The 27,272-nt window shown below is 39.0% G+C and overlaps 1 protein-coding gene across 1 annotated transcript in view; it reads right to left on the reverse strand.

Moving 5' to 3' along the window:
- Window positions 1-1,371: 1,371 nt before the first annotated feature.
- LOC138398374 (RNA-binding protein 44-like) overlaps window positions 1,372-27,272 on the reverse strand; it is a 108,222-nt gene continuing 82,321 nt past the window's right edge. The window contains 7 exon segments of the mRNA XM_069492762.1: window positions 1,372-1,497; window positions 14,182-14,324; window positions 15,613-15,721; window positions 17,786-17,859; window positions 17,908-17,984; window positions 20,478-20,608; window positions 21,312-21,424. Coding sequence (XP_069348863.1) covers window positions 14,211-14,324; window positions 15,613-15,721; window positions 17,786-17,859; window positions 17,908-17,984; window positions 20,478-20,608; window positions 21,312-21,424 — 618 coding nt within the window. The 3' untranslated portion in view covers window positions 1,372-1,497; window positions 14,182-14,210.

Below are 27,272 nucleotides of genomic sequence, written 5' to 3' on the forward strand. Positions count from 1 at the left end.
TAATTGCAAAAATGTAATATCAAAGAAAGGAATCAAAGTACAAAAGAATACTTGCAGAATGATTCCATTTCTGTAAAGTTCAAAACCCGGCAGCACAGAGCAACGTGCTTTAAGGGATGCACATACACAGGACTGAACGGTATGAAGACAAAATGGGGAAACGGTTAACACAGAATTGGGGACACTGGTGGTGGTGGCGGGAGCCGGCAGGAGGGGCCTATCCAAGGAGCTTCTGCCCTTTCTGAGCCGAGGTGGTGGTTTCTCTGGTGTTTCTAATTCTTCAAACTGCACATATTTTAAAATACTTCCTTGTATGAGTAATTTCTAAATGAAAATTTTTAAACAAAAAAGGAGTAAGTGGATGGCACCAAAGCCTGTTAGGGAACGTGGATGATAAACAGGTGTCGGGAGGTGGGATAGATATGTAACGAAAAAATGGATTATCCTCCCTGGTCGGATCACTGTTGTGTTGCCAGCAGAGCTTTCCTTCTGTTCCCAGACGTGCACGTCTCTGTCACTTTCAGGCATTGACAGCCCATTCCACTACGTTTTAGGGAACCGGTTCATTCAGTAGTAATCATCATCATTTAAGTCAACTGTTTCTTTTTAGCTATTTCTCCTTTCTTCCACTGGAAGACTTTTCTATGCCAGATTATCAAACTGAAAATGATATCCTAATTACATGGAAACTACATTATTTGAATGCTGTGTGTTTCTGAACACTTAGCACTATAGAAAGAAGTGTATTTGGCTGAGTGTTGTTGTGAATAGAATTCTATCAAGTGTTATCAAAAGGAATTTCATACAGAATTGAAAAAGAAGGCCTAGTATTTACTGTTAATTATTTTTCTCTGACAAATGGACAAAGCATATAATTTTATTGTGACCATTTTTTTTAGGTTTTTTTTTTATTTCAATAGATTTAGGGGGTGCACGTATTTTGGGTTACATGGATGAATTATATCATGCTGAGGTTAGGGCTTTTTGGGTACAATGTACATTATTGTGATAATTTTTTATAATTGAGTTTAAAATGAAAATAGAAGTTTTAAAAATGTATATGATTTAGAAAGATGTAATTTTCTAATTTTTAATTACATAATTTATTTTGAAAGAAAACCCATTCAATAAAATTAGTAGGTTATACATCATATACTTCGCTAATCATTGAAAGTTTGTCTTAGAGTTCTGTTAAAATAGATTGTGTACTAAATGTTGTACAAAATACAGTTAGATTTGGTTCAGGGCTAGTAAATGTATATAATGAGAAAAACATAACAAATGTTTTCAGTGGTGGAATTGAGCTTTAATGTAACATTTTGAAGCATCCCATTTCATTATAAGATGTTGATTAATTCCTATTCTCAACTGCTGAGGAATGGAGAAACAAGAGATGGGAATATTTGCTGCTGGCCAAGAGTGAGACGGGCGCTGTCACCAGTGCTGTCATTGCAACACGTGAGCCACACAGCGCAGGAAGCAGGGTCCCCCATCATCCTGGAGAAAGAATAAAATTCGGTTGGCTTTTAGTCTATGTGTGTGCATGTGTCCTCATGTGTATCAATAAGTATACACGGTATATTTTATTAGAACTTCTTTTGTTCCAAAAATATTTTGAGGACAATTAGAAAAGAAGAAACAGAGTAAGGCTATATATATTAGAAGGGGATGAGAAGGATGATGAAAAGAGAAATGAAGTTTAGGATCTAAAATAGAGCCAGGAGGAAACCTAATACAAGAAAGTCTTCCATGAATTCCTACAGCTTGTTAAGGATGTGTCACCAATTTGGCTTTTGGTATAAAAGGGCAGGCTCAACATTTTAGTGATGGCCATAAAGCAAATCGGTTGCCCAAGTGAACCGTAGCTATTGTTCACAGTACTGAAACCAGAAGGAAATTTATCCTGAGGGTTTTCAGAAAGGTAACCGTTTTCTAATTGATGGCAGAGGGTAGCCCTGTGTCTTGAGTAGTCAAGGTTGGGCTTTCGGGTATGATTTTGACTAAACTGTTACTGCTGTGTGATGAAGAGTGTCCCAGGACAGTCCTCTGCTGCTGCCTGTGCTCTTTTTCCCCACAACCAAGGAAATGGACTCTACAACTTACAGTATATTTTAGGCCTGGTGCAGTGGCTCATGCCTATAATCCTAACACATTGGGAGGCCAAGGAGGGAGGATTGGTTGAGGCCAGGAGTTTGAGACCAGTCTGAGCAAGAGCGAGACCCCATCTCTACTAAAATGGGGGGGAGAGCCAGGCGTGGTGGCATGTGCCTGTAGTCCCAGCTACTGTGGAGCCTGAGGCAGAAGGATCACTTGAGCCTAGGAGTTTGAAGTTGCAGTGAGCTGTGGTAGTAACACTGTACTGTATCCCAGGTAACAGGGCGAGACCTTGTCTCCAAAAAAAGAAAAAAGACACCTCCCCCCCGAATTTACAATATATTTAATCTTCAGATATGAAACAAGTACATTATTCTTGAACCTATGGTGAGTTTTGCATCGTTACACAGATATGTCATTTTCATCAGTTGTGTCATTGTTATAGACTGGTAAGTTTTTAAGAAGTTGGTAAAACTTGGGGATAGGTCCAATTTAATTGTGTTAAAAGATTAGAGCAAGCTGTAAAATGTACAATTCATCATTATTGAAATCACAACTTTGAATTAAAAAAACCCTCTCTTTCTATAAAATGGAACCAATATTAATAATGTAAGTAGTGTATGTGCCACAGTAAAAACGGTTTATTTCCCCCAAATGAAAACTTTGCCTGTTATGGAAGGGATAGTTAAGTCTCTAGTAGCTTTAAAATAAATAAATGTTTTACCTTTCTAATTTTAATTACTGTCACTGCATAAATAAGAGGTCAAAATCTAAGGTAATTATTTACAGTGTGACCTTTGGGACAGATGAATAGAGAAACTTTTTAAAGAGAAAGTATTTGTAATGCCTTCGCTATTCATGAAAGATATAATGGAAAGAAAAGGGGTTTTATTGGTTAGTTAATCCCCATAAAATCTATATAATCTTTCACATATATTTTTATTTCTCTTGGGTATACACCTAAGCGTGGGAATGCTGGGTCCTATGGGAGGTAAATGCTTAGCTTTTTAAGAACCTGCCCAACTGTTTTCCAAAGCGGTGGTTCCATTTAACATTGCTACCAGTGGTGTGTGAGAGCTCCACTTTCCCCCATCCTTGCTAACGTGTGGAGTCGAGACTGGCTATATAATTTGCTGGGTCTGGGGCAAAATGAAAACACCGGGCTCCGTGTTCTAAGATCATTAACGATTTCAAGATGAAAACAGGAGGGCATGAAACAAGGCGCAGGGCCCTCCGTGCAGGGGCTCTGTGTCGCCACACAGGTCACAGGTCACAGGCCCGTGAAGCCAGCCCTGCGTGGCCCGCCAGTCTCTTTCTTTCAGCCACTGGGGTAGAAGCGCAGCAATTCTCACTGTGGTGTAAGTCGCGTTTCCCCCAGGACTAATGACATTGAGCATACTGACCTGTCTTCTGAGTATCTTCTTTGTGAAGTATCTGGCCAAATTTTTTGCTCATTTTGTTATTGGGTTATTTATTTTTTATTACTGAGTTTGAGACCTATTTACATATTCTGGATACAAGCCCTTTATCAGGTACAGGCTTTGCAAATATTTCCTGCCAGTCTATGGTTGGTATTTTCACGCTAACAGTGTCTTTGGAAGAATATATGTTTAAAATCTTGATAAAATTCTGTGTGTTTTTTCAGAAAATCATGCTTCAGGTGTTATATTTAAGACATCTTCGCCTAGCCCAAGATCACAAACATTTTCTATTTTCTTCTGGAAGTTTATAGTTTTACATTTATGTTTATGGCCCATTTTAAGTTAATTTTCATATATGTATGAGGTGTGGAATGAGTTAGTTTCTTTTTTGACACATAAGTAGCCACACTTTCCAGCACAATTTATTGAAAAGACAATCCTTTTTCCACTGCATGGCCTTTGCTCATCTGTAACACATTTGTTTTCCATGCATGAGTGAGTCTATTTCTTTTCCTTTTATTTTTATTTATTTATTTTTTTTGAGACAGAGTCTTGTTCCGTCACCTGGGCTAAAGTGACAAGGTGTCTGCCTAGCTCACTGCAGCCTCTAGCTCCTGGGCTTGAGTGATCCTCCTGCCTCCGCCTCCTGAGTAGCTGGGACTGCAGGTGCCACCACCACACCTGGCTAATTTTTGGTTTTTTTCCTATTTTTAGTAGAGACAGGGTCTCGCTCTTGCTCAGGCTGGTCTTGAACACCTGACCTCTAGTGATCCTCCCTCCTCGACCTCCCAGAGTGCTGGGATCACAGGAGTGAGCCACCACACCCGGCCATGAATCTATTTCTGAACTCTCTATTTCATTCTATTGATCTATTTGTCTGTCTTTTACCACTGTCTTGATTACCATAGCTTTATAAAAAATCTTGAAATTGAGTGGCATTAGTCCTCCAACTTTGTTCTTTTTTTTTTTCCGGAGGACTTATTCTACAGCATTTGCATGTCCACATGAATATTAGAATCAGCTTGACAATTTCTACAATAGAGGACACTTAGATTTTGACTGGGCTTGTGCTGAATCTGCAGATCAATTTGGTCAGAATTGATGTCTGAGTGTTTTTCTGAGCTGCGAAGATGTATCTTTCCCTTTGCTGAGGTCTCCTTTATTTTTACTCTGCAATGTTTACAGTTTTTATAGTACAGGTCTTCTGTAGTTTTGTCAGATTTACCTGTAAATATTTCTTTTTAAATGCTATTGTAAATGGTATCATTCGTAATTTCAATTTCCAATCATTCATTGCTAGTATATTCAAATAGAATTCATTTTTGTATGTTTGTCTTATATCCCAGCAGTTCCCAACGTTTTTGGCACCAGTGATTGATTTCACGGAAGACAATTTTTTCACAGACCAGGGGAGGGGGGAAAGGTTTTGGGATGATTCAAGTGCATCAGGCCGGGCGTGGTGGCTCATGCCTGTAATCCTAGCACTCTGGGAGGCCGAGGCAGGTGGATCACTCGAGGACAGGAGTTCGAGACCAGCCTGAACAAGAGCGAGACCCCGTCTCTACTAAAAACAACAGAAAGAAATTATCTGGCCAACTAAAAATATATATAGAAAAATATTAGCCGGGCATGGTGGCGCATGCCTGTAGTCCCAGCTACTCAGGAGGCTGAGATAGGAGGATCGCTTAAGCCCAGCAGTTTGAGGTTGCTGTGAGCTAGGCTGACGCCACGGCACTCACTCTAGCAAGGGCAACAAAGCAACACTCTGTCTCAAAAAAAAAAAAAAACAAAAACAAAAAAACAAACAAACAAAAAAACCAAAGCGCATCACATTCATTGTTCAGTCAAACCTCTCTGCTAACGGTAATCTGCATTTGCAGCCGCTCCCCAGCGCTAGCATCATGGCCTCCGCTCCACCTCAGACCATCCAGCATTAGATTCTCATAAGAAGCCACAACCTAGGTCCCTCCCACGCACAGTTTACAGTCGGGTTCGAGATTCTATGAGAATCTAATGCCACCACTGGTATGACAAGAGGTGGAGCCCGGGTGGCGATGTGAGCGACAGCTTCCTCCAGAGCAAATGTTCCGAGAGACAGACAGTGGAAGCTGCTGGTTTCATGAGTCCTGGGCCTGGAAGCTGGCACCATGTCATTTCCACCATGTTCCATTCACCAAACCCTGCTCTATGTTTTCCCTTCATCTCATCAGCTCTTTGCTGTTTTCTTTTATGACTTCTTTTGCATCGAGTATTGTTTTCATTCTCATTGCCTTTGTGGCCCATTAGCTATAACTTTTTGTTCTACTGTTTTAGTTATTTAGCTTTAGGGCATGGTTTCTCAAGCTGACATTTTGGGTTGGATAGTTCTTTGTGTGGGAAGCTGTCCTGTGAGGCGTAGGATACGTCACAATACCGTTGGTTTCTACCTTCTAGTGATACGACACCACTTTCTGTGCAGCGTGAGAGCCTTACAGCATGCTCCGTCCTTCCGTCGCTTCCCCTCGGGTCTCTGTGCTATTGTCATACATGTTACTTACACATGTGTTATATGACCCAATTTCGTTATTTTTGTTTAAACAGTCAATTATCTTTTAAAGATGTTTGAAAAAGAAAAAAAGTCACATACTACCCATTTGGTTACCATGGCCAGATCTCTAAACATAATCTCATCTGGTATCATTTTTCCGTGCCTAAAGTACGTCTAACATTTCTTGCAGTTTAAGGGTCTGTTGCTGATTGATTCTTTCAGCTTTTGTGTATCTTAAAAAGTATTTTACTTTAAACCTATTTTTCCTGTGATACACACAATTTGCCACTGTAACCATTTGTAAGTGTAGTTCAGTGGCGTTAAGTACATTCACAATGTTGTGCAACCATCATCATTATTTATTTCCAATTTTCTCATTATATCAACCGGAAGCTCTGTAACCATTAGGTAATAACTCCCATTTCCCCCGCCCTCGGCCCCGGGTCACCTCTAACATACTTTGTCTCTATGAATCTGCCTTATTCTAGGTATTTCACAGAAGTGGAGTCATATGGTATTTGTCCTTTTGTGCCTGGCTTATTTTGTTTATCATAATGTTTCCAAGATTCACCCATGCTGTAGCAAGTGTCATAACTCCGTTCCTTTTCATGGCTGAGTAATATTCCTGTGTGTGTACTCGCCACATGTTCTTTATCCATTTATCTGTTGATGGACATTTGGGTCGTTTCTGCCTTTTGGTTAGCGTGAATACAGTTGCTATGAACATTAGTGTGCAAGTGTTGGTTTGAGTCTCTGTTCCGAATTCTTTTGGTTACACACCTGTAAGTGGACTTGCTGGGTCATACGGTAATTCTATGCTTAACCTTTTGAGGAACCACCAAAGGGTTTCAACAATAGCTGCACCAGTTTTCACTCTCATCAGCCATGTATGAGGGTTCCAGTTTCTCACAGGCGAGGGGGATGGAGGATGGGATGCCTGGGCTGGGAGTCGGTACCCAGTGTTCCCTCCTGGTCTTAGATCAGGCTCCTCAGCTTCTTGGCCATCGGAGCAGGGCTGCTCCCCATACCCACTGTGGCAGTCCCCTGGAGTCCCCCAGGCTTCACCAAGCAGCGCCCAGGTGACAGGTCCCCACAACCCCTTTGGACACGCTCAGACACTGCGGGGCTCTGAACAATTAGAAGCCTGCCCTCTGCTGGCTGCTCAGTGACATAGACACCCCCCCCCCAGGACCCGGCAATGGAAAGAGAAACGCGCAGGCGCGGCTCTAACGCTGGGGCGGGGCCTCGCGGGGCGGAGCTTCTGCTCCAGTGCGGGCTGTGGCTGTGGCACTTCCGGCTTCTGAATTAAAGAGGCCTAGGCTGGGGCTGAGCCCAGAGCCCCAGCGCCGGCTCGGCCTGGGGGCGGGCTCCGGTCCGGCCACCGCCGCACCTGGGGCAGAGGCTGCGCCCGAGGATCGGGCCGGCTCAGCCTCGGTGAGGGAGCGAGGCCGGCCCAAGCCACTGCCGCCTCCCCGGCCCTGATCCCTGCCCGCCCTGGAGTCCCCGCGTCCCCGCCGCTCCCTCGCTCCGGCGTCCCCCACAGGCTCCCGCCTTCGCCCACAGCCACTTATTGCCACCCGCTCGGTTTCCAGGTCCCCCTTCCCCGTGCAGCCCATTCACCTGCTGGGGTGAAGCCCTTTAGGTAGCACCCCCTTAATCTCCCTTCCTCCCAGTGACAGCCTTTTCCGCGTTCTCTGTGCCACCGTCTCTGCATCCTTTAACCCTGACCCTTCCTTCTTTTTCTCTTCCATTTTATCTTTTTCTGTCTTGTGTGATCCTCACTCCTTTCTCCCTGTTTTTTTACTCGCTCTTCTCACCCCCCTCACCATTTTATCTCCACTGACCCCTCCTCTCCATGTCCCTTCTCCCGTCTGTCCCCTGAGCCAAATTTCCTCCCCCTTATTGGGAGTCCTTCCTTGCCCGCTGGCACAGCTGTCGCCATCTCCTCCTCCAGGCTTCAGGGGTCTAAGCAGGAACAATGTGAGGACCATCTCTTCCCAGGAACTGTAGGGCGGGCAGATGGGGGTTTGTAGTTTTCTTCTTCCTTTTGTGTTTGGAGAAAGGGGAGCTTGGAGGTGTTGAAGAGAGCCTGGAAGCCTTGTTAGGTACTGTCACGGCAAAACCTGAGAGATGGTGTGTTACAGCGTGATAAACTGAGGGCCAACATGCATACTGACACCTTATGAAATATTTACCTTTTTGACAAAAGCAGCTAAAAAATATTTTGATTTTTTAAATTTTGAGCATCTTTTAGTGGGGAGGAACAGCTTCAGAAATTTAAAAATATTTATTTACAGGCTTGACTATTATAACTTAGAAAAGATGATTTATTTTTTGTGGAGGCAGAGACCAAGGGCATTATAGGACTGACAATCACCTTGCTTGGCACTCGCATTGTGACAGCTTCTTTTTTTTTTTTTTTTTTTTTTTTTTTGAGACAGAGTCTCACTCTGTTGCCCAGGCTAGAGTGAGTGCCGTGGCATCAACCTAGCTCACAGCAACCTCAAACTCCTGAGCTCGAGCGATCCTCCTGTCTCAGCCTCCCGAGTAGCTGGGACTACAGGCATGCACCACCATGCCCAGCTAATTTTTTCTATATATATTTTTAGCTGTCCATATAATTTCTTTCTATTTTTAGTAGAGATGGGGTCTCGCTCTTGCTCAGGCTGGTCTCGAACTCCTGAGCTCAAACGATCCGCCCACCTCGGCCTCCCAGAGTGCTAGGATTACAGGCGTGAGCCACCGCGCCCGGCCGACAGCTTCTTTAATACCTTCCAAAGGGTTCACTTGTTTTCCCCTCTCTGCTTCAGTTGGGAAAAACTTCTATTTGCAAATTTTCCCCTTCCTATTTCAAAATAGCTTGAGATTTCAGTTGTTTTTTTTTCATTGAGTTGGATTACACGTGGTTTGCAGTACATTTATTAAAAACATTGCTCCATAATATGCAATGGGCTAAATTTTGATCTCCAAGAGGGTCAGACATTGTAGTCAAAACAAAATCCAAATAATCATATTCTCCTGGGATGTTAGTCATCTTCTATTTTGCCTCCATCTGTTCTTTAGGAAAATGGATTAATATAAAATCATTTAATCTATGAACTTTCCCTAACTCACTGGCTCCTGCATCTTTAGGTTGTCATTTTCCGGTGTCTGTCTCCTTGGCTTTCACAACCCATCACCCTGTTACTGTGTGCTGACCTCTTTCTCTCAGTGGAATGTGAGTTCCTGTAGGCAGCAGCTGTGCCTTACCTAGTCCTGGTATTCCTAGTGCTCAGGCCAACTAGGTGCTTGAAAGATTTACTTTATGGTCTCAGTATCCCACTTGACAAATATAATCTTAAACTGAAATTTGAGGCAATTGGACTACTCAGAGTGACTTTGAGACTCCTCTTTTGGGTGCAAAAAGAAATTTTAGTGAGAGATGGTGATACTCTCTTCAGAATAACAAGCCATCCTCCCTAAGACATCACATTGCTAGGTTTTTGCAAGTGTGAGCCCTCCTGCCTTTAATAAAATATAAGTAATGAGGGAGGAGTTATGTTACTTCTATTTGGGAATTTAGGGTCCCAAAGTGTCATTTGGGCTGGGACTGAAACACGAATAGGATTTACCTAGATCATTTTGGGAAGAGAAGAGAAACAATGCTTTGTGGTGAATGTCAATAGAAGTGCGAAGGAATTAGGATGCATTGTGGGAAGCAGGATTAACATTATTACATACCGTGGAAGGATGCAAGAATGAAAATACATAGTAGGAATTGAAACTAGAAAGATACTACGTTAGTCCATTTAGGCTGTGGTAGCAAATGCCATAAACTGCTTGTAAACAACAGAAATTTAATTTTAGGATAAAAAGACAATGGAGAAGACCCTTTAGGAGGCACCTACAAATCTAAGTTAGGATCCCAAGCAACAATTCCTAGGAAAAGAACCAGCTCAGAGTAAACCGAGACCATCAACCAAAAACGGAGCTCAGGACGACCCACCAGTTCCACCAAAGGAGAAGCTCGGAATCGGGGGGCCGAAAAGGGCCACGCCGGTACCCGGCGCCGAGTTCGGGCTGCTCCTTTGGTGGTCCTGAGTCTTCTCTGAGCCCCAGGCCCGGGCGCCAACCTTGTCAACGGAAAAGAAACCAAACTCTGTAATGTAAATTTTAAAGAGATTTAATCTGAGCCAAATGGGAGGCTCATGACCCGGGGCCACGCCCAAGAGGCCTTGAGCAAGTGGACTGGCTGTGGCTGGTGTGTTATAGTTTGGTTTTATACCTTTCAGGGAGACGGGGCTTACAGGGAAAGTCATAAATCAATACATGGGAGGCACACATGGGTTTGGCCCGAAAAGGTGGGCCATCTCCAAGCGGGGCTTGCAGGTTATAGGCGGTGCTGGTGGCGGGGTGTGTGTGCGTGTGTGTGAGGTGAGCCTCAAAATGTTGTTTTAGTTCACAAGTCCCCCCCTTTTGGCCAATATATGTCAGAGAGACGGCATCTGTGGCCAAACTTTTATGACCTTTAGCTTTTATATCCACTTAATCTTTAAGGACCATTGACATATTGAAGTTGACAGTAGTTTCAAAGATCAGTGAATTAGACAAAATCATCTTTTGACGTTCCAAAACAGAATTTATTGACATCACAGGGATCAAAGTGTCTCTGGTCCCCAAAGTCTGGGAGCAAAAGCCGCCCAAAAGGTCCCCGTAAAGACATGTGGAGAATTTACTGCCGTGAAGATTACTAGCAGAAAGGATTAAAACTTATACATGGACACCTTCAGAACGAGCACTCAAAAGTGCGGGGGAAACTGTCCATGTATTGTTTCAAGCACGGACAGTCCGGTAGAAATGACTGGACCAAAAGGGGGTGCGCTAATTCTAAGGGGCCGAGTGGCAGAACCAGCAAGGCTTTTATATTTAGATTCCGCTTGGCCTCTCTCCAGTGTGCCTTCCTCCCTTGTGGGTTGCAGGGCGGCAAAGCCCTTTCTGGCACGGGGTTTTACGGTAAAACAAAGGCGGTCAGATAATTACTTCATGGCCAGTTTATATAGACTAATTTGAGGTTTTAAGGCTAGCTTTCAGGAAAAAAAGGGGTTCTGGGCTGTACGACCTGCCTTGGGTACAGGGATTCTGGTTTTTATGGCTGGCTTCAGGGAAGCATTGGTACAAGAGGCAGGCACACAAGGCAAGGTCAGAACATTTTTGCTTCTGCAGCCTTCGTTTTAAGTTAGTTTTCTGAATCCCGCATCAGCATAAGATCACCTGACTGTAGACTGGGGGGGGGAGGGGAACTTTCAGTGCCAAACCTGAGCATCTCAAAGAATGCTACAAAGCAGTAACATGCTTTTTGCATGAGGATCAAGATTAGGCTGCTTTGAAAACAATCTAAATGGTCTCAAAACCATTTTGGGGGGTGTGTGTGTACACTTGAGTACATGCAATATTTATAAAGAGTAAGACTGTTTTGAGATTCTCTGGATTGTAACCATCGTTCACTTTTTATCTTAAAGTAAATTACTACAGAGAAATTAATAATTTAGAAACTTTTTCCCTAGGCCCAAACTTTGTTAGAGCAGCATAATGTACGCATGACCGGCTAGCTTGTAAAGAGTGGGACTAAAATGGACGAGACCAAGGGAAAACTGAAGCTTTCACTTTAAGCTCTTCTGACCACAACTTCTAGGACAGCTCTGAGTCCCTAATGGTACATAGACACTGAGGCAGTGGAAGTGAATTGTATCTGCAGTTAGGGATACAAGAGCAAAACCAAAATATTTTCATACACCTTTCAACAACAACCGGCATCAGGATCTCCAGGTAGCCTTTCCGTTGTAAATACCGTAAACAGTGAGTTATGTGGACATCAATAGGAAAATTTAGCAGGTTTCAGAGTAGCCAGAAAAGAAGACAGAGATATAGCTGGAAACCCTTCAACTCTAGAGCGGTAAATGAGCACAGGCTTCCATTTAAAGTCACCAGCTATAGTAGCTCCTAACAAGAGTCAGCCTGTCCTTTGCAGCAAGGCATTGACTTCTCCAGCTATGAAAGTCTCAGATGATGTCCCCTAACAGAAGACTATGTCTTCTACATTAAAAATCTGCTTTTTAGTGTATCACCCTTCATGAATTATCCTAGCTAGATGTTATGGACAGCTTGCTACAGCTTATCCATCAGCACTTGCTGATTCACCTTGCACTTTTATGATATGGAGATGGCTTCATTACTTAAGCCTCATGCACCATCTGCTAGCTTCATCCTTTTCTTCTGCAGCTTCCTCACCTATCTCAGTCTTCATGGAATTCAAGAGAGGAGCCTACTCTAAATTAGGTTTTGGCTGAAGGGAATGTTGTAGCTGGGATGATCTATCCGGAGCACACAAGCTTTCTCTGTATCCGCAATAAAGCTATTTTGCTTTTTTGTCATTCATGTGTTCACTGGAGTGGCACTTTGCATTTCCTTGAAGAACTTGTCCTTTGCAGCCACAGCTGGGCTAACTGGTGTGAGGGGCCTAGCTTTCCCTGAGCTTTTGAGATGTCTTCCTCATTTTTTGTAGAGATGGAGTCTGTCTACATTGCCCATGCTGGTCTCAAAACTCCTGGCCTCAAGTGATCCTTCTGCCTCAGCCTCCTGAAGTGCTGGGATTACAGGTGTGAGCCACTGTGCCCACTGGCCATGATTTTGACTGTATGTTCTTATATATAAAATAAGCTAACAAGTACAAAATTGTTGGCATAAATAATTTGAGGCCTAAAATGATATTCTTTTCCTCCAGAGAAGTCTTACTTTGATTTCTTCCAGGTGCCGGGGAGCACTCATGACCCAAGATCATCTCAATCTGATTTAGGGACTAAATTCTGAAGCTGAGTTACAGCCCTTCTGGGGAACATGTATTTCTAGTTCAAACTTGTTCTCCTCAAGTACAGCCCACTGGGGCCCGAACTCCGATGCTGAGAATTTACCAAGTCCCCATGCCCCTGGCTTCAATGATATCAAAATGGCCCATGCACTCCTAGCTTCCCCTCTGCAAATAATACTGGGGGGAAAGTACCCCCAAACGCTGGGCATACTTTGAGACCCCTCTTTGTACCCTTATCCAGTAATTCATCATTATCTTGACAGCTCATCCGTGCCTTCAAGCAGATTTTTTTTTTTAATATTTATTCAGGTTTTCTAGTTGTTCTCAGTGGACGGTTGGCTTGAGTCATCTACACACCTATAACTGGAAACAGAAGTCTCACCTATGTTGTAAAAAGGTATTGTATATGTTCACTGGTGGTCATTTTAAAATATATAAACAAATTCTTTGATATGCCTTTCTTTAAGAGGTGGGGTTAATTTTCCCTCCCCTTGAGTATGAGTTGCATGTAGTGACCTTCATCTAATAGAATGTGGCAAAATGATCAATTGTGATTCCTGAGGGTGGGTCAGAGCAGCTTCTACCTTGCTCTCTTGCTCAGGGGAGGCCAGCTGCTACAATGTAAAGGCATTCAAAGAGTCCTGTGGAGAGGCCCATGCAGTAAGGCATTGAGGCCTCTTGCCAACAGCCATGTGAATGAGCCGTCTTAGGAGACCCTCCAGGCTCAGTGTGGCCTCTGGATGACTACGGTCCAGGCCAACTTCTTGACTGCAACATGAAAGACTCTGAACGCAAACTACCCATCTAAGCCAGCCTTGAATCTTAATCTGCAAACTGTGAGATGATGAATGTTAAACCAAGCAATTTTGGGGTAAATGGTTTTATATTAATAGTAATATGTTTGGTTTTAAATTTTATATTTTATTATTTTTAATTTAATATTCATTTTATGTGAAAAATGAAATGAATAGCTTAAAATTTTAACGTAATATTTAAATAAAAAAGAATATGTTGTATGATCTCTGCTTCCAGTTAGGAATAAAAACAAGAGTTTTTCAGAACGGATGAAGTCATTTCCACAATAGTATTAACAGATAAGCCATTCAGAAACCCTTTAGGATTTATTCTTACCTCCTGAAGAGCTTCTATAATATGGTCTCTAGGCAAAGTGAAAACATACATGAGCATTTGTCTTTTCCAAAGTAACACAATCTGACTATAGCTAAGTTATTTAATTGAACTATGCTTTTACATAAAAAGCTTAAAACCAATTAAAATATAATTTTAGTTCTTACCTGCTGACTTCTGGATGTAGTTCAGCCAGTCACTTCATGATCTTGGTGAAGCTACGCAAGTTCAGAGTATTTGGAGGTATGAATCTAACAGGTGCATCAGGTAATAATTTAGCAGATTCAATTTGTTTACAATTCTTGACACCCTAAATAAGCATTTTAAAAGTTTTCTTAAAACCATTACATAGTGATAATCCAGCTTATTCAATTAAAATAAATTTTAAATAAAATAAATTGCTCTGAAAATTTTACTTTAAGATTATTTATGCCAAGTAAATTTACTTCAGCGGTGTTCAGGGCTATGTATTAAGAAAACATGCCCAACATAATTTTTTATAGTAATGATAAACTCTATGTCTAAATCAGCTTTTCTCAACAGGGATTCTTCCCCTGAACCCCAGAACACAGCAAATGGTGTAACTATTTTCTCCACCCTCCCAAAGATAGGACATAATCAACCAACCTGATAAAGGCTGGTCTGAAGAGTAATTATAAATATTCTATATTTTATTTACTAAATATTGTATGTAATGAACACAAACTACATGCCCAGAATTGTATCACAGGTTATGGGGGCAGGGGGGGAACTAGTAATATAAAATGCAGCCTCCTTCACTTGTGAAAGATAAAATTAAAATGATCAATTAGTTACTATTAACCATGCAAGTAGACTATAAATGGTGCGAAACCACTGTAAATCCTGTTAAAATTCAACAAAGGAATGGCTCAGACTTTAAATCCTAGATGCAAAGTCAGGGCAAAATACATAAAATATTAGCTCTGTCACACCAGAATATTACATTTTACTTATTGCCATTATCTCTCCCACTAGATTTAAGCTTCATATAAAAGCACAGATTTTTGTCTATTTTGTTCACTGTTCCTTTCCCAGTTCCTAGAATAATGTACACAGTTGGTATGTAATAACTCTTTGTTCAATAAATAAGTGAAAAGATCGGAATGTGATAGTTTAAAGTGATAGTTGAAACCACAGAAAAAATGAGCTCTCCAAGAAAAAGCCAAATTACTGGTATGTAATAGCAACGATAATAGCTGTACTTACTGAGTACATCCTCAGTACATTGTACTAAGAATTTTTCCATATTAAGCTCATTTAAACTTATAAATATTTGAGGTAAGAACTATTATCCTCATTTTAAGACAAAAAGCTCAGAGAGTGAGGTAGCTCTCCCAGAGTCACAGGATGAGCAGGAGGCAGAGCAAACCTCCATCATTTTCCACATCGTGTTTAAAACCTCAGTGAGGTACAGATGAGGGCATAAAAAAATAAAATGACTACCTTTTATGGTTTTAATAATTATGAGATAATATTAGCTATAAAAAGTGATGAAAGTATAATAATTAGTTACTTACAGAGTAGCACTATTCAAGAATAAAGAAGAAAAAAAAGACTGGAAAGCAGCAGTCCCCTACCTTTTTGGCACCATTCATTTCCTTCACAGCCATCTTTATATCACCGTTTTGTGTGTGTGTGTGTGTTTTTTTTTTTTTTTTTTTTTTTTGGAAAGCAAGAGTTGCATATCTAAAATAGAAAAGCAGAAAACCAAAAGGATTTTCATTGACTTTAAATTACCTCAAGCTTAATTTTGTAACCACTGGCTCAAATATAGTTTTCACAATAATAAATGCTCTTATAAAGGTTGATATATTAAGCCGGGAACAGTAGCTCATGTCTGTGATCCTAGCACCCTGGGAGGCCAAGGCGGGTGGATCACTCAAGGTCAGGAGCTCGAGACCAGCCTGAGCAAGAGCGAGACCTCGTCTCTACTAAAAATAGAAAGAAATTATATGGACAGCTAAAAATACATATATAGAAAAAATTAGCCGGGCATGGTGGCGCATGCCTGTAGTCCCAGCTACTCGGGAGGTTGAGGCAGGAGGATCCCTTGAGCCCAGGAGTTGGAGGTTGCTGTGAGCTAGGCTGACACGCCACAGCACTCTAGCCCGGGCAACAGAGTGAGACTCTGTCAAAAAAAAAAAAAAAAAAAGGTTGATAGCTTAAAATCAAGAAGAATGTTTATTTAGAATAACTAAATAAAAACCAAATTAAAGATGAGAAATAAAAGATACTAAGCATTTCTCATAAATTATCTCCTATTTATTTTATATTAAAATTTAATATAAAACATTTGCAAAGCTGATATATGATAAAGTTGCAGAGATTAGCAATCTGGGGACTATTTATACTAAAAAAGTTAAAATTAATTCCTATGTTCAAACATAACCTCCAGATGACTCAAAGGCTTGCAATGTGAAAGTCAAAATTTAAAACATTTGTCAGAATATTTAAAAGAATATCTTTATGGCCTTGTTGTGGGGAAATATTTAGACCAAAAAAAAAAAAAAAAAAAAGTTGGAACATCGAATCAGAATTTTAACCATATAATTGAGAAAGTCAGGCAAGAGCTATTCCTATAAAAGCACCAGACCTAGAGAGTGTCAGTGGAAGGATACATACCAAATGTGAAAAGTGGTTGTTTTCAAATGATGGGACTATGGATAATTTTTTATAACCTCCTTGTATTTTTCCATTTAATTGTATTTTCTAAATTTCCACACAGTATGTATAATACTTAAGAAAAGAAAACCCCACAGTTTGTTTTAAGGATTCAATAAGATACTAAAAGAATCTTTCACATCAGGTAAATACTACTAGGATTATAATACTACTTTAATGAAACGTATTAATACCACATTAATGAGTAAAATTTAGAAAGCATATACTCTTAGGTGACTCCATTAAATAACATTAAACACCTATTTTTTAACAAATTTCAACCCCAACTACAAACAGGATTCTCTCTTAATTGATAAAGATTTTCATATCTGAAATGAACAGCCATCATTTTTTGTCAGCAGACAGTAAAGGTATTTCCGTCACCACTGTGATTTGAATGATCTGACAATGTCACAAAATAGAAAGTAGCAACATACAGATTGGAAGAGATTATATATAGATGATGTAGCTATCTACCTAAAAAGTATACAAGTGTCATCTGAAAAGTAATTAAAATCAGAAATAATAGAATACAATTTTCTGAGCATCTACTATGTGCCAGGCTTTACTCCTAGTGCTTTACAAACTTAACTCATAGTAGTTTCACAACATCGCTATGACAGTACTATCAACCTCACTTTATAGACAAAGACGAGGCTGAGGTACAAAAAGGTCAAGTAAATTGCCCAAATTTATTCATCAAGTTGCTGACAGACCTGGGAATTGAGCCGAAGTTATCTCTTTCTGGAGCCCGTTCTCCTTAACTAAGGCACCCTACATTCCCTGTGAAACAGCGCGTAAACAAGATAAAGTACACGGAAGTCAGTCAGTCTGCTACAGACCACTAGTAACAAGCTACAAAGTATAATCCAAGAAAGATCTGATTAAGAACAGCACGAACTAATGACTGCAGCTATTTGTCTATAATGACTGCAACTATTTGTCTGCATGGCCCCCTATACTAGCCTGGGACCCTCCTGTGGGAATGGCCTTTGACTCTATCCCCACTATGGCTGATGTCTGGTACAGAACCTCTGGTGAGCAGCAGGCACACAGTAATGCACATTGGACTGAATTTGGGAAACACACCTGTAGTTAGTAGAAGAATCATATATTGAAATTTCAGAAACTTGGTATTTCTGGAAATGAGACCTTCAATCAGCCTAATAAAAGAGAAATAATATGAAGTTCAAAAAGAAATCTTGGCATACCTCAGATACTGAAGGGCAGAGACCACCAACATGTACCAAATAACCTTTATCTCTTCGTAAGGGTTCAGCATACATTTCTGCTTGTAGAAAAACAGAATATACCACAGAAATGATCATCATTGTATTGAGATGTTTAAGAGAAAATGAAAACTTGTTAAATATTTCATGGTTTCTTTTTACTATCACAAAGCTTATCATAAAGTTATCAACAAATATCAGCATGACCAGACTGAAGACCAAAAGCCTGGAGTACAGTGTTAAGATTTCTGGGCCTTAATCGTATCATCTTGAAAAATAAATGGGTATGGATTAGTTGATATTAAGTCTCTCATAGCTCAAATGAATAAATTACATCTAAACGGAGTAATCAGTTACAGCTGTCCTTTGGTATCCCTGGGGGACTGGTTCTAGGACTCCCTGCGGATACCAAGATCTGAGGATGCTCAAATCCCTTATATAAAATGGCACAGTATTTGCATATAATCCACACACATCTTCCTATATACCTTAAATTATCTCTAGATTACTCACAATACCTAATACAATGTAAATTCTATGTAAATAGTTGTTATGCTGCGTTGTTTAGGAAATAATGACAAGAAAGTTGGTTGAATCCATGAATACAGAACCCATGGGCTGACTGTACATCACAACTAAAAAAGTCTGTCATTTGTCCCTGTTTCAGAGAAGTGCTATGAGAACACTGGATGTACACAGGATCTTAACTCCTTAGTGTTAGTTCTGGCTAGAGCTAGTGGTTTCAGAGACCTCTTTACACACATTCCTTCCTTGGGGAAATAACGTACCAAGAAAACCTTTCAATCAGACAAATATCAACAGCTGGTATTATATAGCTTGTGATAATGTTAAGAGCACATAAGAAAAAAACAGACAAATTACTTGAGTTAGACAGCATGATTTTGGAAACCACAAATACTAGGATTATAGATAATTTTTTTTCTTGCTTGACAAAACAATTCAAAAATTTTAGACTGTCATCTCATAGTCAATATTGTGAAGGGAACCTGGTCTGAAATCAAAGATTCACTAAATTGAGATTTGAATTACTAGCAAATCCTATACCTGGCACATAGGGAGTATACAAATATTGTCGAATGAATCCATGAGTACTTTTACTTATGTTTTAATAATTTTTAAATAATAATGGGAGATTTGTAAATTTTATTGTGTTCATTAAGTAGTACTAGCAACAAGAGTAGCCTAGCACTTATCGAATGCTCTGCTCCAGGCAACATGCTAAGCACTTTATATACACATCACCTCACATGATTCTCCCAACCACCCCGTGAGGGAGCTATAATTAATATTATTTCCATTTTACAGATGATGATACTGAGGTCATAGGAGTTTAGGTCACAAATCTGTTAAGTATTAGTGCTAGAATTCAAGCAGAGTCTTTCATCAATACCTAACCTTCTTCATTAACTTACTTCATTTAATTTGTTAATCTCTTTGGATTATAAATGTATTCTACAGACAAAATAGTGAAACTACCTAGCTTTACATTTTTATATTGCAGTGAAAAAGCAGTAAAGAGCTATAGTACACTAAATGAGTCAGAAGGTATACAGTACACCCATCACCTAACCCTTCACTAATTCAATGCAAAATATCTACTGGATACCCTATGGGCTGCACTCTGTACTTGGCAGTGAACAAAATCCCTGATCTTGCTGAGCTAGTATGTAAGGGTGGGAAGGCAGAGAACCAAGTAATCAATCAAATATCAAGTAAGCAAAACACACAGTATTGTGACAAGTGATATGGTGGAAAATAATGCAAGGAAAGAAAAAAGTTACAATTAAACCAGATGATATAATATTTTAAGTTGTGTATATGTATTAATATATGCATAAAGAAATGCATTGAAATGCTCACTAAAATATTCATAGTGGTTACTGCAGGTTGGAGAAACTTCAGGTAATTTTAATTTTCTTATATTTTCATATTTTATTTAAAAATCTTAATAAGCCATTATTTATACAAGCAGAAAAAAATAAAACCATCGCTAATATGGAAAATTAAAAAACCCACAGAAACATACAGATAAAAATAAAGAGAGGTAGCATAACTATCACAAGAAATGACAGAATTTTCTCTAGTGCCTGTGATTATTCTAACTATTATAAGCATTTAAGGACTATCTAAAGATGAAAATATTCCTGAAATAGATGAAATTATTAAAGTGAGGGAAAGTAAATAGTTTCCATCACTAATACCGATTTGATAGATTAGTACTGGTTACCTGAGGAAAGCTGAGAAGTTGGTTTTGTTCCCCAGGTAACCGCACCTGGAAAGTGTCTAGTTAGGGCTCAGTGGAAAAGAATGCAGCTTATCTCCTTGCTAACTAAATCTTGGGTTTAAGCTTTTAGCAATTTTCTGTTCTTTAAAAAGTTGACATCCAACTGGCCAATTTCTCATTTTGTATAAAGAAAAGCCGCCAACAGGAATAAAATATTAAAAAAGCTCAGGCACCCAACACAACCCAGAAGCAGGTAAGTATTATTTTACAAATAGGTTAGGATTCCTCAGTAAATTGTTAAACCAACCTAGTGTAAACTTCAGATTCCATCTATCTTGTTCTATTTGATTTTCTTGCCTTCCTGAGAAGTCAAATCCTGTCAGGTTTTCTTTAGCATCAAACCAGTCTTCACTTATTTCTTGGTAATTTCTACAGTTTCATAAATTGAAAACAATGAGCTATGAATTACCTACAATGTTTAATCCTCTGAAAAGTTATCTAAAAAGCATGATGAATCACTATGAAAATTACTTGTTTTATATACAAATCTGAAGATGAATATTAAGCAAAATAAGAGAACCAAGCATAAAGCTTCTGTGAGAAAGGATTTCAGCAGTCCTGGAATGAAAAGTTCTTTTCAGTTTGAGTGATCTGCTTCCTATATTGATTCCCAGTTTATTAAAACTGTTACTATTCTGATTTTTCAGTTATTTATTGGAAAAAAGACATTATATACAGAATAAGAGAAAACTTCTTTAAAAGGACTAAGTAGTGCTGCAGCTCTTTATATCATTAAAATTAATGATCTTTTTGGAATGACCATAATCTCTTTTCATAGAGGAGAAAACTAAAAAAAGTGCACAATTTACAGAGATACAATTAGACACAAGAAAGTTTTCAAATTGGAAACATGAAGCAGAATAAAAGTCCATATTATTATTATTCAGCATTATCAGATATATTAGGTGACTTTAAAGACAAGTCAAGCAAAAATAAGAACATACTTAACATTCACAGTCAGAATGATGCCATTGTAGTCAATTAAAAATATTTATTTTGATTTAATGAATAAACACGAGATATTTTAAACTTTGACTGTTTTCTGGCAACTATGAAAGATAATATATTTTTATACTAACTTTTATCATCAACTTTCAGTTGATCAAAGTCTACATTTATATCACTATTTTTTAAACTGTCTTTCTTGGGTGATGTATTTTGTTTAGGATGACTACTGTCAGATAACAAAGATATCTGAGGATTAAGACAATAAAAACAATAATAAGGACTAGCAATTATTGTGCTCTTACTATGTGACAGGCACTCTTCACTGGCATTATTTAGCCCGTACAATAACGAAGGCTATGAGAGTAAAACCATCAACTTGACTTCACAGATGAGAAAACTGAATCTAAGAAACTCATTGCGCCAAGTCACAGTTAACAAGAATTAGGATTTGAATCCAGTCTGTGTATAGTCACTATGTGCTAACACTAGTATTTTGGAAAGTGTGGCAGATACACACTAGAAGTACTTGAGATAACTTTGGGAGGTATATATAAATATTAATAACATTAACCTTTAACAGTTATGTATTTAATTTAGTGTTTACTTATGTATATCTTTTATTTATGGGACGTAATATTTCTTTCTTATATGTAAGAGTGAATTATTCTTCACACTTAAATTTTTGTGAAAAGGAGAATCATTAAAGAGAAATACAGAATAACATTACAGGTAACTAGGGCTATGGTAAATTGTGAAGATGGTACATGAATAGCTGAAATTTAGAAATATTATACTACACTATACTGGCTTTCATGCATAACTAGTTAATTTAATGAGACAGGGACTAAAATGTAATCCCAACTTAAAATAGATATTGTTTTATAGCCAAAAGTATGATTATAAAAATTGTTACATCTACATCTTGTACTTTTAAAAAATAATTTATTCTTCCTAAATAAGCAGGTTATACCATTGGTACCATTGCAATGAAAATAAAGCCCTTAAGAATTATCATATAGTACTAAATGTATAAATTGTTTAAGCAAAGTATTAATATGTAAGAAATTTAAGTACATGAAAATCTAGTTCTAAATCTGTTGATTCTTCGTGGATAACTGAGTTTTTTAAAAAACGAATTTAACAATAGAACAATTTGTTAAAACAATTTACTTTTTATCATTCCTGTTAGTAGAAAGGAACATATGTTAATCAAGTATTTCACTTTGGACTTGGGAATCCATCTTGGGGGATTACCTAAGACCACTCAAAGAATGAAACCTTAAAGTTAAGACCAAAGTCAGAAAAGCAGAAATAAACTTCAGCTTTCCTATTCCATTGCCTCCTGGCTTGATAATGGAATGTAACTTATGTTACTATAACACTTTGTAATTTGCAGGGTGTTCTTATATAGATTAAACCATCTTTCCTGATTGTCATCTGACCAAGATTCCCTTGGTGGAACAAGACAGAATGAGAAAACTTATGAGAGGCATTTAAAAACTATTTTCCTCATTTCAACAAAGGAGAAATTAAAACTTTGCTCTACCTAAAATAAATGGAACATTACTTTATTCTACCTCATGACATGAAGGTGCAAGATGTTAGTTTTAACTACACTCATGCAACATGATGGTGGCCGTATATCATGGATTTGCCCTGGACAGTCCAGATTTATACCTATTGCTGTGGTGAATGATTAACTTTACTATTACTCTCTTTCATCCTCAAAAATCTAGTGATTTGGTGATAAACTATATGCTTACCCTACTCAACATATACTGCTGATATCTGTTTCATTAGGCTTAAATACAGCATTATGTTCCTCCTAATTAAAGTAAGCTATAAAGTAAGCTAGTTGAGTGAAAAGAAGGATGTCGGAGTCTCTAAAAATTATAATTTACTTAAGCCATAAAATTAAAGATTTGGGGCTGGGCGCTCTAAACTTCTGACTTCTGTCATCGATGGTTTGCAATGTGGGATATGCTCGCCTGAGGGAGGATCAAAATGATCTACTGGGAAGTTAGAGGAAAATACTAGAACTTCCTTTTTTTCCCCAGAGTCTCACTCTGTTGCCTGGGCTAGAGTGCCCTGGCATCACCCTAGCTCATAGCAACCTCAAACTCCTGGGCTCGAGCAATCCTTCTGCCAGAGCCTCCCGAGTAGCTGGGACTACAGGCATGTGCCACCATGCCCGGCTAATTTTTTCTATATATATTTTTTTAGCTGTCCACATAATTTCTTTCTATTTTTAGTAGAGATGGGGTCTCGCTCTTGCTCAGGCTGGTCTCTAACTCCTGAGCTCAAACAATCTGCCTGCCTCGGCCTCCCAGAGTGCTAAGATTACAGGCATGAGCCACCGAGAACTTCCATTTTTATTTTTCATCTTGTAAAAAATTAAGCTGTAATAATGATTAGTATATAGAGTGACAAAGATGCCTGGTAGCTACTATGTTATTTCTACAAGAGTTACTAGGAACAGAATAAGGAGAATGTGCTAAATTAGATTCATGCCTAACCATACGGGAAACTAAACATAAAAACAAAAGATGTTATATAATGTCTTAAATTAATCTGCTTCAGTTTATCTAAATGTGCCTTTTTCTATACCTTGAAAGAACTGATTTTATGTTATAATGTAAATGGAATATGAACAAAAGTGTGGAAGACTTCAACTGGAGAATTTTACTTTAAGAAATCTCTAGGCCGGGCGCGGTGGCTCACCCCTGTAATCCTAGCACTCTGGGAGGCCGAGGTGGGCGGATCGTTTGGCTCACGCCTGTAATCCTAGCACTCTGGGAGGCCGAGGTGGGCGGATCGTTTGAGCTCAGGAGTTCGAGACCAGCCTGAGCAAGAGCGAGACCCCATCTCTACTAAAAATAGAAAGAAATTATATGGACAGCTAAAAATATATATAGAAAAAAATTAGCCGGGCATGGTGGCTCATGCCTGTAGTCCCAGCTACTCGGGAGGCTGAGACAGGAGGATCGCTTGAGCCCAGGAGTTTGAGGTTGCTGTGAGCTAGGCTGACGCCACAGCACTCACTCTAGCCTGGGCAACAGAGTGAGACTCTGTCTCAAAAAAAAAAAAAAAAAAAAAGAAATCTCTAATTTGTGTGCATAATCTTGAGGTTCACAAGGTATTAGTCAAACAAGTCATGGTTACTGCTCACTCTCTCTTTTGGTTTTTCTTTTTCAGACAAGTGCAGTAGTGAGAAGACGGAAAGAGCAGAACAAGGCGTTCAGTCTATAACTGATGGTGAACAATCAATCGAGATAACTGACTACCTTCAGACCAGCCTGTTCACTCTCATATTAAAATGTAAGACAATACAAGGCTAAACTTAAAGAACCACTACTACATTCTTCCCCAATTGCTATAAGATTTTAAAGTCTGAAGATACGAAATAATGGAACACTCAAACTGCTGGTGAGAATGTCAAAGAATAACATCAACTTTGAAACAATTTGCTCTTGCATGGTCAAGGTGAACTCTTTAGACTTTAGAGCCAATAATTTCACTCCTAGGTATATACCCTAGAGCAGGGGTCCCCAACCCTTTTTGGCACCAGAGACCGGGTTCATGGAAGATAATTTTTCAGAGGGGGGGTGTGGGGAGCCATAAAGAATGGCTGTAAACACAGATGATGAAGTCACTCATCTCCTGCCATGCAGCCCCCCAGTTCCCAAGTTTAATGGAAGACAATTTTTCCCACAGACTGGGTGGCGGGGGTCGCTATTCTGCCACCTGGTCGTGGGGGGCACAGCCCTAGGGAAACTCATGCACATGTTGACCAGGCTACACACACACAAATGCATAAAAGAGCAATGTTCTTAATGGTCGCACTGGGTATCAACCCAGATTATAAAAAAACTATAATGGATAAATCTATTATGGTACAGCCATACAACAAAACAATAAAGAAAAATGAACATGAAATTTAGCTGCCTACATGAATATGGATCAATCTTATGAATAAATATAATATTGAATTAAAGAAGAAAACACGAAGGATCACTTCCAGTTATGACTCCATTTAAAGTCAAAATAGGCAAGCTAAACTGTATGGTTTAGGGATACCTACATAGATGGTAAAAATCATGGAAGGAAGTAATTACCATAAAAATCAGGATAGCAATTCCACCAGATGTTGGAACAGGAACGTATGTAATTGGAAAGGACACAGGAGGCTTTTGGGGTGCTGACAATGTCCTATTTCTTACCTTGAGTAATATTTGCTTCACAATACATTTGCTTCATAATTATCATATGTACATTTATGTGTAAATAAACCCTTTTAAATTATCAATTTTTTATATCATAATGGTGTTGTGGTTAAGTCTTCCTTAGGGATACATATTGAAATAATTATGGATAAACTGATATGCCTCAGATTTGCCTTCAAAGTAATAGAGGAAAGGAAGAGAGTGGATAGAATAAAAGTTTTCATTAATACAATGTTTTTTAACAGCCTTTATGGAAATAACTAAAAAAGGAAGACATACACTAGCTTCATAAATAGGAATACTCATATATATAGATTTAGTGCAAGTCTAATCCAAACTCCAACAGGGCTTTTGGAAAACTTAACAAACTAATTTGAAAATTTATATGGCCATTCTGTGTAAATATAATATATAAATATAAATAATATTTATATTCTGTATAAATATTTATACAGAGTGGCCATATAAATTTTAAGAATGGCCAAAACATTACAAAAGAAGAACAAAAAGAAAGGGACCTGCCTTCCCAGGTATCAGGACACTATAAAGCAAACTGCAGAAGATACTGTGGAGTTGGCACGATGCTGAACGAGTGGGCTAATACAGTCTATAATCGAACGCATCATGTATGGGAGCCTGATACATTATTATATACTGCACACCAGTGGTGAAAGGAAAGGCTACTTAGTAAGTAGTTGTGGAACAGAGGGTTCTCCATATAGAAAATAAATGCAATTAAATCCCTTCCTCAAAAATCAATTCCAGGCTTCTATGTAAAAGGCAAGATTTTTCAACTTTTACAAGTAAATCTGGATGAAATCTTTATTACCGAGTGTAAGAAACCATTCTTAAACACAAAAACATACACCAAGAAGATGTTAGTTAAGTATGTTTTAACACATTTAACCAACAAAGAATTTGTTTTCAGAACATAAAGGGAGGCTTAAGAAAAAACAAAAAGTGTGCAAAAGACATGAACAAGCATGTCTTTCACAGAAGAAACCATACCAAGCAATTAAGCACATAAAGTCCGTGAAATCCCATTTTACCCATCAGATTAGCAAAAATTTAAGTGTTGGAAAAAATCAAGCATTGATGAAGATGTGAAAGTGGAACTTACACCAGTGATGTGCGAGCAATTATCACTTTGGAAAATAATGTGGCACTATCTTGTACAATTGGTCATGCCCACACCTCACAACTGAGAATTCTACTTCTAGATATATGTTAGAGAAACAAGGATACTAAAAGTCAGGGGGGGCCAGGCGCGGTGGCTCACGCCTGTAATCCTAGCACTCTGGGAGGCCGAGGTGGGCGGATCGTTTGAGCTCAGGAGTTCGAGACCAGCCTGAGCAAGAGCGAGACCCCACCTCTACTAAAAATAGAAAGAAATTATATGGACAGCTAAAAATATATATAGAAAAAATTAGCTGGGCATGGTGGCACATGCCTGTAGTCCCAGCTACTCGGGAGGCTGAGACAGGAGGATCGCTTGAGCTCAGGAGTTTGAGGTTGCTGTGAGCTAGGCTGACGCCACGGCACTCACTCTAGCCTGGGCAACAGAGTGAGACTCTGTCTCAAAAAAAAAAAAAAAAAAAAAAGTCAGGGGGGTACTAAGATATAGGTACAAGAATTTACAGCATAGTTTGTAACACAAAAAACTAAAAACTAGAAACTACTCAACTGTCCACCACTAGGACATCTGTGTTGGGTGGTGGCTTATACCTGTTTATTGGTGTGCATCATTACATAAGTTTTATTTTTTTTTTTTGTATAAAACAGTTTCAAAAGGAATTAAATTTTTTCTTTTAAATATTATTACTTTATCTGATGTCACATTTTAAGTAAAAATTGCAACAACCTCATGTTTG

This window comes from Eulemur rufifrons, chromosome 17, assembly GCF_041146395.1.
Source record: "Eulemur rufifrons isolate Redbay chromosome 17, OSU_ERuf_1, whole genome shotgun sequence".
NCBI classification, from domain to species: domain Eukaryota; kingdom Metazoa; phylum Chordata; class Mammalia; order Primates; family Lemuridae; genus Eulemur; species Eulemur rufifrons.